A 13,271-nucleotide genomic window follows, 5' to 3' on the forward strand; every position below is an offset into this window, starting at 1 on the left:
TTTTGAATATTCAAAACAAATTTATTCCTCTTAAACAACAGTATAAAAACAGTTGTCTATTACTTATAAAGATCATTAAAAGAATCTTAGACTATTTACACAACAATATGTTGGCATTTTCCAACCAATTATACAATAAATATTAACAAAATTAGAATTTTTAGCTACAAATTACATGTATTGAAATTGTATCTTGCATCAATTTTATTTACTGTACTTTTACAGGTATTTTTCATTTTCAATATGATTTTTTTTTGCCAGTTAGATACACCCTTTCCAACTGTTTTTTACAATTTTTTCTGATATTGGGTTGTTACGTAAGGTTAAGAGGGGGTTGAGCAATCCCAAACATGTATAACCCACATAATGTATGTGCATGTCCCAAGCTAGGAACCTGTAATCAAGTGGATGCAGCTGGTTACTGTCTGCCATCTTTCTTGTTTATTGATAGTATAAATCAGAGTTTGTTTTCTGTTTTGAATATAAACTCATCATAGATCCCAGGATTAAATTTTCTATTAACACCAGACGCGTGTTTCATCTACAAAAGACTCATCAGTGACGCTTAAAAATCCCCAAAAAGTTAAAAAGACCAAAAAAAGTATCAAGTTGAAGAGCATTGGGACCAAAATTCCTAAATATTTTCCAAATACAGCTAAGGTAATCTATTCCTTAGGTAGAAAAGCCTTAGAATTGAATTTAGATTCTATCAGGGCCTTTGGTAGCTTACTTGATGGTATGGTATATGTTTGTTATTAAAAGTAGTACATTAACCTATTGTTGCTTAAGTCAATGGATTTAATCTCTAGTGGATAGTTGTTTCAACAGCAATTATAACAAATTTCTTAATTTTTCAAATATAGTCAAATCATTCGTTTGTGTAAATGTGCCACTGGTTAATCAACATCAATGAAATCCCTTTTTCATCACTACTTTCAAAATAAAAGATTGTCGTTAAATGTCGTAATTGGATATATTTTGGATTTGTTTAATTTTGTTGGTACCAAATCTTCAATTTCATGGATTTGCCAAATTCTGAATTCAAGCCTACAGAAAATTATTTTATATTTATATTTTGTATTTATTTCAACATAAAGATTAGTGGTTTTCATTAAAGTAATAAAAAGGTGTATTGCACATAAAATAGTGTATCTACAGTTATTCTAAAATGACAATGATGAGAATCACTTAAAAGATACTTGCATAAAACAGACATACTTTTGTTAATGTAGACCAGCATTATATGATTCATAGTAGGTATCCCTGTTTTAGGAAATTTTGTTTCTACTCTACCAAAATCTGATTATATATATTTTTTTCATCAATCTATAAATTTCTAGATATAGATGATTAAATTAACCTAAAACACTTGAACATCATACAGAACAAAACTGAGAGTGGCGTTCAACCAGACAATCAATAATGAGCTCCTCAATTTCTTTGCCATTTTTAATGTCTGTATCTGATAATGATACACAATCCTGTGTTTCCTTCGTAACAACAAAAATCTCTTTCTTTCTTGTTTCTAATAAATTTGCAATGACTATCTGGAAGTAAAAATTAAAAATAATCATATACCAAAAGTAAATAACAACATGACCTAAATGTATAGATTTTAACAGTTTATTTGATTATTTTATGTGATCTTTTTTACATTGTGTGTTTTATGGCTTTAAGAATACTCTGGCTGAATATTACCATAGGCCACTGCTATAATAATGGATTGAGAAAAAGTAAAAAAAAAAAAAAAAAACCTTTTCCATCAGTATTACAAACTTTGGAAATTTCTGAAGTATAAATTAAGGGCAATTATGCTTTTTCACTAAAACAAAAGGTCCTGTTATAATATGGGAGTAGTGAAGGTATATTTGGTCAACATCTTCAAGCAGAAATCCCCTGCTAAAAAAATGTGTCCCATCCCCTATGCGTTTAAATCTTAAACAGCCCATAGTAATTCCTAATTTATCATCATATAGTTTTAGAAAAATATGTTAAATATCAAACTAGATCCAAAGCACTGCCTACTGAGCTAATGATACCCTCAAGAAAGCACAAGTACCAATTCTAATGGTCATAAAATATTTGTATGATGAACAGACAGACAACTGGATGGACAAACATAAGAATGGACTGACAATGCGCTTGCAATATTATGTAAAATATAATACATAACTTTTAAAAGTCATCAATCATTTCATGTACTAGTATAAATTTTTGTTATTGTGTCAGTTTTCAAAATTAAGTGAAGACTTTTTTTGTTTTTTTATTATTTGAAGTGTCATCTTACTTTGTGTTCAAGAATATACTTTATATTTTTTTATTTGCTTTTTTTACCTGATGTTGATATTTGTCTATGGCTTGTAATGCTTTGGATATCAATAAATCTTTGTCTGTTTCAAGCTGAAAACAAATAACAAAAATAGGCCATTAGAATCTCAATTTTCTGAATACACAGCAGAACAGTAATGACAGGAACATCATAAGGACTTCAAAACATTTTTTTTATAAATGTTACATAGATATTCTAACATTAAAATATGGTATTCAAAAACAAACAAATGTTAACATAACTACATGTATCAACTTTTAGCTTTGACAAACTGTCAACCAAAAGTGACAACCACCAAAGATCTGACTTCAGGAATAAACCAATCAATGTAAACAAACATTTAGATTCAACCAAACATAACCAAAATAGAAACACATTAAATAATCTATAACGACAAGAGACAAACACATCAACATGAGGCAAGGACAAATCACCTTGAACTAGTTTTCAGTGACAGCAAGTTTCATAATATCAATGCATTGCGTCTATTGTATTTGTGTTACAATGTATTTGGTGTGGTTTTTTTGCACTTGGTATCAATGTATTGAGTCAAGCCATTTTCAACTGACTGCTAACATTTACTCTTATTTTGCACAGTTACATCACTGTCCAACTTTAGAGGTTAGATGGTTTCTTGTATATCATATTTTTTTTTTTTAGTAAATTTTATTCTTATAAATAAGGCCTTTACTTTTCTCCTTTGGCAACATGGTATGGGTTTTTCTCATTGTTAAGACAGTATGGTGACCTATAACTGCTTACATCCATATCATTTGGAATCTAGTGGATAGTTGTCTCATTGACAATCATACCACATCTCCTTACTTAAAAATAATTGTTGCTTATATTTAAACTTATGTAAAGTTAATATTATAATAATACTATGCTTAACAAGGTTACAAAAAAAAAAGTGTGAATATATTGATCCCAATTCAATTTACATTAATGTCAAAACCGTTCATGTGTATCAAATTCTCTTACATTTTACAATGATGCTCAAGTTAGCCCAACTTATCTTCAGTTGGGTGCTTTTTAAAAAAAACCAATAATTACCTTGACTAAACAACTTTATATAATGATCCAGAAAAGAAAAATTCCTATAAACTGAGGTAAGATGTACTTTCTAAATATGTTACAGCACTAGTAGCTTCCAGTATTTAAAACAGTAAGAGAACAGGATTTACACATATACATTTATTTATTTTGTATTTACATTGTGTCATAGATCAAAGTTATTCGTTTTGTGTATGTCCACTTGTATTAATATGTTTTTCTATTGATATTTTATAGTTTGTCTTTCTATTTTGTGATGTTACCCTATTGTTTCAGATAAGGGTGAAGGTTGGTACCTATAAGAATGTTTAAACCCACTGCATTTATTTGCACATGTTCTAAGTTAGGAATCTGATGTTCAGTAGTTGTTGTTTGTTGATGTGGTTTATAATTGTTTCTCGTTTTTTATTTAGATTAGATCGTTGGTTTCCCTGTTTTTTAATGGTTTTGCACTTGTCATTTTTGGGGCCCTTTATAGCTTGTGGTTTACTGTGAGCCAATGCTCCGTGTTGAAGACCATAAATTGACCTATAATGGTTTCCTTTACATAAAAATGACTTGGATGGATAGTTGTCTCACTGACACTCATACCACATCTTCTTATATCCATACAGTAAATTTACCTTAAAGCTAACAACAAAAGCATCTGGTACCCATTCTTTGACTAATGGTTCTAACATTTTAGGAACCAGTTGTAGTGATAACTTCAATGGACCACCTGATGACTGAATTTTATGTTCTGGCTGGAAAAAACAACATTTTTTCAAAATTGTGACAATTTTAACGTAAATCTAATACTGCCATCAAACTTTTGTGATCATGATGAATACAAGTATCTTTTAGATAATTCAAAAAGACTTGAAGTACAATCTGATACATTCTATTATACAATTAAGAATTATTTTTCTCAATAAAAACAGAAAAGAGATAGTAACCAGATGCTCTGCAGGGCGCAGCTATATACGACTGCAGAGGTCGAACCCTGAACAGTTGGGGCAGGTATGGACACAACATTTAAGCTTGATACAGCTCTGAATTTGGATTGTGATTAAATATTTGACACAACATAGGTTTCTGACACAATGAATGTGGTCCAAGAACTTAAACTTAAATTTTTTTAAATTGGACATTTACCTATAATGGTTAGATTCAGCATATCATAGAACCCCAAGAATTTAATTTTTGATGAAATCAAATAATGTTCAATTTTAGAACCTTAAGACCTCAATGTGGAGCTGGGCCCAAATATTAACAAGAATGTGTCCATAGTACATGGATGCCCCACTCGCACAATCATTTTCTATGTTCAGTGGACCGTGAAATTGGGGTCAAAACTTAAATTTGGAATTAAAATTAGAAAGATCATATCATAGGGAACATGTGTACTAAGTTTCAAGTTGATGTAACTTTAACTTCATCAAAAACTACCTTGACCAAAAACTTTAACCTGAACTTCACACTATCATTTTCTTTGTTCAGTGCACCATGAAATTGGGGTCAAAACTATATTTTGGCATTAAAATTAAAAAGATCATATCATGGGAAACATGTGTACTAAGTTTCAAATTGATTGAACTTCAACTTCTTCAAAAACTACCTTGACCAAAAACTTTAACCTGAGGCAAACGGACGCACAGACGGACGGACGAACGGAGGCACAGACCAGAAAACATAATGCCCCTCTACTATCGTAGGTGGGGCATAAAAATCTAAATACATGGTTAGATTCAGCATATTGAAGAACCCCATATATTCAATTTTTGTTGAAATCAAACAAAGTTTAATTTTTGACCCTTTGGACCTTAATGTAGACCAATTTGAAAACAGGACAATACTATGCAATTGAATATTTCTTGCTATTGCGCAAAACTGTGCAATTGAAAATTTCTTGCTTTTGCGCAATATTGTGCAATTAGATATTTCTTGCTATTGTGCAATTGAAGATTTCTTGTTATTGCAAAATTCTGTGCAATTGAAGATTTCTTGCTATTGTGCAATACTGTGCAATTGAAAATTTCTTGCTATTGCACAATGTGCAATTGAAGATTTCTTGCTATTGCGGAATACTGTGCAATTGAAAATTTCTTGCTATTGTACAATACTTAAAATAATAATTTTGGACCCCGATTTGGACCATCTTGAAACTTGGGTCCATAATAAAAAATCTAAGTACATGTTTAGATTCAGCATATCAAAGAACCCCAACAATTCAATTTTTGTTAAAATCAAGCTAACTTTAATTTTGGAACCTTTGGACCTTAATGTAGACCAATTTGAAAACAGAACCAAAAATTAAGAGTCTGAATACACGGTTAGATTTGGCATATCAAAGAACCCCAATAATTCATTTTTTGATGAAATCAAACAAAGTTTAATTTTGGCCCCTAATTCGTTGGGACCAAAACTCCCAAAATCAATACAAACCTTCTTTTAGTGGTCATAAACCTCGTGTTAAAATTTCATATATTTCTATTAACTTATACTAAAGTTAATGTGCAAAAAACAAGAAAAATGCTTATTTGGAACCTGTTTTTGGCCCCTAATTCCTAAACTGTTGGAACTAAAACTCCCAAAATCAATCCCAACCTTCCTTTTGTGATCATAGACCTTATGTTAAAATTTCATAGATTTTTGTTTACTTATACTAAAGTTATTGTGCGAAAACCAAGAAAAATGCTTATTTGGGCCCTTTATGGCCCCTAATTCCTAAACTGTTGGAACCAAAACACCCAAAATCAATCCCAACCTTCCTGTTATGGTCATAAACCTTGTGTTTAAATTTCATAGATTTCTATTTACTTTTACTAAAGTTAGTGTGAAAACCAAATGTCTTCGGACGACGACACCAACGTGATACCAATATACGATCAAAAAATTTTCAATTTTTGCGGTCGTATAAAAAATGAATGGGGAATGTGTCCAAAGAACACAAATGCATATCATATCCAGTTATAAAGGGACATAACTAAAAAAACAGGTAAGAGTGATACTACTCAAATTAGCTCTGAGTTTTGTAGTAATGAGTATTGTGTATAAGTTTCACAACATTTGGTTGCAGCAAGCTTAAGTTGGAGAACAGAAACTAAAAATTCAGCATTTTTTTCCGTTTGTAAAGGGACATAACTCTAGAACAGAAAAAGTGATGCCACCTAAATTCAAACTTGATCTGTATTTTGTGGAAATAAGCATTGTGTATAAGTTTCAAAACATTTGATTGAGACAAACTAAAGTTACAGAATAGAAGTGAAAAATTAAGCATTTTTTCCATTTGCAAAGGGGCATAGCACTAGAATGGTTAAAGTGACAACTTCAAAATCTAAAATTGATCTTTATTTTGTGGAAATTAGCTTTTTGTATAAGTTTCATTATATTTGTTTGAGGCAAAATTAAGTTAGAGAAGGGAAATCAACTTTGGGACGTACATAGAGACGGATGGACATACATACAGACGGACAAGGGTCAAATTTAATGCACCCTCAGGGGCATGAAAACTTCATTATGTGCATTAGATCCTCAAACTCAAAACTGTTTGATTACAAAGCTGATTTTCTATTTATTGATATTCCAATTTAAGTCTAATTTGCATACAAATTACCATTAAATCTTTTGGGATGTAGAAGTCTGACACAGCAGCTGCTAAATATAGAACAGCCTGGTTCCCTGCTGGTTGTAGAGCAAAGGAACATGCTTTTAATAACTGTAGATAATCACTTAATGTCTGGAACTCCACGGTCAGTAATAAATTCTCATTCTTTATTTCCTGATAAGTCTGCAAAACTTTAAGAATTTTTTGTTCATATTCTGGTTTGACTGTAAGTACAAAAACAAGAATATGTAAATGCATATAAGTAATGAAATTTATAATATACCCGACTTAGATTTTAGGGACTAATGTCAAGTATAAATAAAAATCAAAAGAGGAGATTTCAAATTACATCTATTTACTTTCGATTCAAACACAAAAAGAGGCTGTTACATGTCATAATCACAACAATCATGATTAAGGCAATACAGTTCCAGAAAATACTGATTCAACATACCCGGTACAGATAATTATATAACAAATTAATCATACAGGTAATTATTTTTTTGTCAAATCAGGATAAAACTTATAGTGAAGGATAACCTCTATGGTTATTTAAGTACCTTCAATCTATATCAGCTTTCATTACTTGTACTTTTCCTTTACAATAAATATCAAAATACATGTATTTCTATAACAAGAAAATTTGGAGTATGGTTTTGTCGGCATAAGTGAATGATCATCAAGAGATATAAAATAGTTCTCTTCATAATTAAACAAACATTGATGTCAAATTTATTCATGTGACATCAATTAAGTTATATGAAAGAAAACAATTTATCAGGCACAACTTCCAACTTTTCAAAATCTCCATGCTGGATTATAAGCACCATAAGGACCTTATGCTTCACTTATAATGTCTTACGTATACCTATATCAAATGAAAAATTCCATGGTATAAATACTTAAGTATCTCTGAATTTTGATTATTCTTTATATATAATAAAGGATTTCGAGAGTCAAGCTAACCCCTCTCATGGCAGGGATCTCCCATAAATTGAAAAGTTTTCAGGTCACAGTCAGGAAGTTTTAAATGTAATAAAAAATTGTAAAATGAAAATGATTAATTTCTTAAATTTTTGCAAATTTGCATGCAACTCACTAAGAACATGTGAAACTGCATCTTACTGAAAAAATAAAACAGTGAAATTTGAATGAACCAAACGCCTTTTGAATAGATCTAGAAACAAAGATGTAAAGAATTTCATATTACGAACAGCCATAGTTTTAGTGAAAAGTCTATTTAAAGCAGCTGTAAATTTGACCTTTGACCTTAAAAGGAATAGGGTTTTTCTTCTTTCTAATATCTTCCATGTGTATCAAGTTTAATTTAGAACAGCACACATCTGAGTTATCATCTGGAGAAAAATGAAAAAGCCAGAACTATACATGCTATATGCAACCAAATTTTTATTTCAGGGAGTACCTTATATCAAAAGATAGTGTTTTATAAACATCTGAAGAACGTAATTTCATAGATTTACCCTAATTTTACATTTTGTATTTTTAAATTCAAGATGTAAAGAATGTGGTCTTATCATACCCTTTCTTTTGAAAGACAAATGGATGTGAGGAAAATTTGACCTTAAACCTTCCCATTAAAACAATTGACCTTCAAAGCTCTTACCTTTTACATCTTTGTTGTCAGTTATTGTTAGCAAGTCTAAAATATTTGTTTTTGGCACATGTCTTAAAAATGGACGTAACCCTCTGTTTCTTGTTAGGAATATCACAGCATAACCTCTCTTTAGGAAATACCTGCAATTATAATTCAGTTTATTTCACAGTTTATGCAAAACTGGTTTACAGTGTCTTCAAAGGCAGAATCTAATCAATAATCAATTTTAAGCCCGCACTTTCTAGAAAGAAATTTTTTATTAATCATATTTAACTCTATGTTGTGTTTCTATACTCAGTATGTATTTTTAGACCAAGAATATAGTGAATTAATTACAGCATGAGTTCTATTAAAGTATGATCTTCAAAATGAAATAATGTATGTATTGTAGATATAAAGAAATAAATAAAGTACTACTCTGTAGATAAGGCACCTCTGGTTCCCACACTGAAGTTGTCAAGGAAACGCACAGTTTTACTCTCTAGTGGTACAGTTGTTCCACCACTCTGAAATAGAAATTTTAAATAAAATAATAATAAGTAATAAATTGAGTAAATGGTACATGTATTTAAACGTATAGCTCACCATCAACATGATAAGAGTAGTAGAGTGTAGGTGGTTTGTTAGGTAATCAAGGGTCTGGAAACAGTCGTATTTGCCCGACATGACTTACAAATTTAAACTGAAACCTGTTTGAATGAAATTTCAGATTTGGTTTAGATTCGTCAAATTCAGTTGATTTTTTTTTATCGTCTAAAAAGAATGTGTACATTTCATGGTCATGCACCAAAATATAACATCAACGACATTTGGTAAGATTTTTTAATGTTATTGGTCATGAAGATACCCAAATTCAACCCTCATGTATGATATTCTAGTGGGCACTCGTATACATTTTGTAAATACTAGTAGTTGTACAGTGTACTGTCCCATATTTATGGGTCATCGTAAATTCCCCTTTTTCTATTTTTAGATATCATATAAACTATAGTTGTCTGGTCACTTTTTTGGCGAGGATCGTTTTTCTCGTGCTTGAGACTCAATGTCTGGACCAGATATTTAAACCTCATGGGGACAGTATTTCTTTAGATTGGGGAAAAATTTCATACTGGTAAGTTGTACTTTAAATTTCATTTTAATTTGTATTTCGATTTTTGACTTAAATTTTTATTTCTTTACATTTGATATTTATTTTCAGTTTAAGAGTCAAACATTTCTAAATTAATTTACATTTCCATTCCAAAATAAATAAAGAGAATGGTAAACTAGCTAGATATTTTGGTTTCGGGTTTATTAAGAGATCTGATCCCGGGTTCATTTTGATAGGGATATTTAGAAAGATGGTTAATCTGAGAGATATTTAGAAAGATGGTTAATCTGAGGGATATTTTGGAGTAACGGTCGTCAATCTTCTGAATTTTTCGTGTCTGAGAGTCTTACTCTGAAATTGATTATGATATTATCGCATGTTTTATTTAAGGTCTTGAACTGGTTAATGATATTGAAAAATGTGTTTCAGACATTGCTCAGGTTGGACAGAGAATTAAACGGGAACAGAATTAATGCTATGTTTTTTTTAACTGGATAGGTATTGTTCCCTAGTGATGGAATTACATGGTTCATGATCTAGTCTAACAAAGTCAGTGGGAACCAGTGGGTATATTTATTTTATCTCGGAAGGGGGGACGTCACGAGCATGATTGATTGATTGAATTTAGTTTATAGTTAAAGATGACTAGTGTACAGCTCTCAATATTTTAAGTATACAGACACTCTAAATTCTAGTATCCTATTCTTTTATTCAACTAGCCCCAAGGCAAAACCCTTCATTGAATTGGTTAACTTGTTCTAGGTATATTTCACCGCCTCATTTTATCCTAAAAGGGGAAGTTCAAAAATGTATTGAAATTCTAAAGAATTTAAATTTTCACATGGAGATATCACGATATTTATGTATTTATTGTCTTGTCTATTAAATATGAAACTGTTTCATAATTCTTGGTTATTTGTTGTTTGAGCATGTGCATTGCTTGGCAGAATCGCCATCTCTGGTTATTTCTAATACCTGTCATTTATTGAATTTATTGTTTCCTAACATTGTCAGTATGCTGTTAGAAGTCCTGATGCGAAAGCAGAGGCCGAAACCCTCTCTACCAGTAATGTAAACGGCTGAGCTGGCAGGGTATAACGTCATGAGGCAGATTATGAAAGGAAAATATGTTTACACATCAGGGATCTCCATGAATGAAAATTGAACGATGGAGGAACTTTCACCATCACAAACTGTGTCTATACTCACTGGGGTAAAGCTGATGACCGTAACTGCATTCACGGTCATCCCAAGATGTCGGATGAAAAATTAGGTCAGTTTCTGTATTGTCTGTTAAAGTGTTTCTATATCATTTTCTTTACAAATCATACATTGAAACGATGTAAATTTATAAAAGAATCACTCGGAAATCACTAATTACTTCCGAGAAATGTGCATGAAACGGGAAATTCGATTTGAAAAAATCGCCAAGATGACCGTAAATCACAATCGTGATGACCGTAACAGAATCAGCGATTCATAACAAGGCTGACCGTAACTCCTTTTAAGATGACCGTAATTTGTAAATGATGACCATTACTTTTAAAGGATGACCCTCAATTCTAAGAAATATCCGTATTTATATAACTATCTTTTTGTATCAAATGATTAGTCGTGTTGGTATACACATATTAATATGAAAGTTTTATCCTATAGGTAGAAGAAAATAAGACGTGCTTCAAATGCAAAGATTACCATATGTATCTTTTTTACAGTAGAGGGTTCAATTTCTAAAATGAATTTGCCAAAAGACATGCAAATGAACAGGAAGGGAAAACATGCTACAAAAGCGCGATAAAATGACACCTTACAAGCATAATGAAAAAAATGTGGTGCACAGTTCAACTGCTCGACAAAAGATTTTTGTTTGTTTCTGGGATTCCTTTTAATGACATATAATAAATACACATTTTTAAAAATGCCAAAAAATTGCATGTACACCCATTGATATTATATCGTCTTTCATTTTGTCGTGCAAATAAAATAACAGAAATATTTTGAAAATATCATTCGAATAAACTAGTGAAGGTGAGCTCCAGCAAAGTAGATCCTTAAAATAGTATTGTACGAAAAGCGTACCACAAGGCGGAACGTTGTCAATTTGTATATATACAGAAATGTTATTCATACAGTCAGGATTCTACTTCTTCAAAATTATCTTCCCATTACGCCAGTTCATGCTCACAATCGTAGAAATGGAAGCCATTGTAGGGATGACGCTCTGCCAATTTTGCTCTTGAAAACTGATAAATTTATCCACATAGCACCATTACGATCGATCGTTATATATCAGTTATATTTTAAAAGACAAATGTATTTACTAGCTAATGAGCATTAGTTAATGATCTTGTATGCATTGATTCAACTTAAAAATATTGTCTGTTTGAATGTCAGATGGAATTTTTGAAAATTCTTAAGCATTTAAAAATTCTAATTAAATATTTCGTGGAAGGGCAGACTAAACATTTTCAGTGGTTGAAGATTATAAACCCTAGTTATCACACACACATTTTCATCATCCAAATTAAAAGACTGTCGTCAAGTACTTTTAGAAAAAATAGCTATTCGAACACACCTACTCTGTTTTTGTGATTCATTAGATAGGTATCTCAATTGACCCATATATTTCATCTTTTCGTACTGTCATTTTTTTACGTTATAAAGTCAACCTGTAGCTTTGATATATAATAATGATAGAATCTGAAGCGAGATGCTATATAAAATACTCTTGCTTTGTACGTTTTAAAGACAAAATATACACCCCAAACATGCCCTAACATAAAAAGGTGCACTCGATTTTTCTCTTTTCGATGCAATCGTTATCTGTTTTGGCGAATTTTTTCTTGATTCACATAATGGAAGGGCAGACACGAAAATTTCTGAACTAAAAGATTGATATGTTCTCCGTCCGTGATAAAAAAAAATCGGTTATGCATTTTCTACATCCAACTTATAGATACTATATATAAAAAAAGAAGATGTGGTATTATTGCCAATGAGACAGCTATCCAGAAAAGACCAAAATGACACAAACATTAACAACTATAGGTAACCGTAAGGCCTTCAACAATGAGCTAAGCCCATACCGCATAGTCAGCTATAAAAGGCCCCGATAAGAACTATGTCGTCGACTTGATATCTTATTGTTTTGCATTACTATGTACATGTAATAGATACATTGAAAACTTATGCAAATGGTGTTTTTAAAATAAGAAAATTGTCGTTTTATTTGTTTCTATTAACTTTTTAAAATTTTGTTACTATATCAAACATTACAGTTAACTTTTATCGCTTTCTCGATAAACACAGAGCTTCGATTCTTTGGTTCTATTTCAAAAGTGTTTCCGCCTGCATATATCAAGACAAATAAAGATTTTAATCTGCTTCCTCTGGACCCATACACATGGGCTCGATAACCAAATATTCGTATGTATTCTTAATGTTTTTAATGCTCCATTTATTGGCATTATGTTTTTCTGGTCTGTGCGTACGTTCGTCCGTTCGTCTGTTTGTTTGTCTGTTTGTTTGTCTGTTTGTCCAGCTTCAAGTTAAATAAAATTGAAACTTTGTACACATTTTCCCTATGGTATGATCTTTT

At 31.2% G+C, this 13,271-nt stretch overlaps 1 protein-coding gene across 1 annotated transcript in view; it reads right to left on the bottom strand.

The window, feature by feature from the left end:
* Positions 1-13,271, bottom strand: part of LOC139510109 (phosphopantothenate--cysteine ligase-like) — a 17,394-nt gene continuing 4,123 nt past the window's right edge. Inside the window, exons 2-7 of the mRNA XM_071296407.1 lie at positions 9,001-9,089; positions 8,593-8,723; positions 6,978-7,192; positions 4,006-4,125; positions 2,335-2,400; positions 1-1,547 (exon numbers count right to left, since the gene is read on the bottom strand). Coding sequence (XP_071152508.1) covers positions 1,377-1,547; positions 2,335-2,400; positions 4,006-4,125; positions 6,978-7,192; positions 8,593-8,723; positions 9,001-9,089 — 792 coding nt within the window. The 3' untranslated portion in view covers positions 1-1,376. The remainder of the gene's footprint in view (positions 1,548-2,334; positions 2,401-4,005; positions 4,126-6,977; positions 7,193-8,592; positions 8,724-9,000; positions 9,090-13,271) is intronic.

This window comes from Mytilus edulis, chromosome 2, assembly GCF_963676685.1.
Source record: "Mytilus edulis chromosome 2, xbMytEdul2.2, whole genome shotgun sequence".
In the NCBI taxonomy this organism is placed as follows: Eukaryota; Metazoa; Mollusca; class Bivalvia; order Mytilida; family Mytilidae; genus Mytilus; species Mytilus edulis.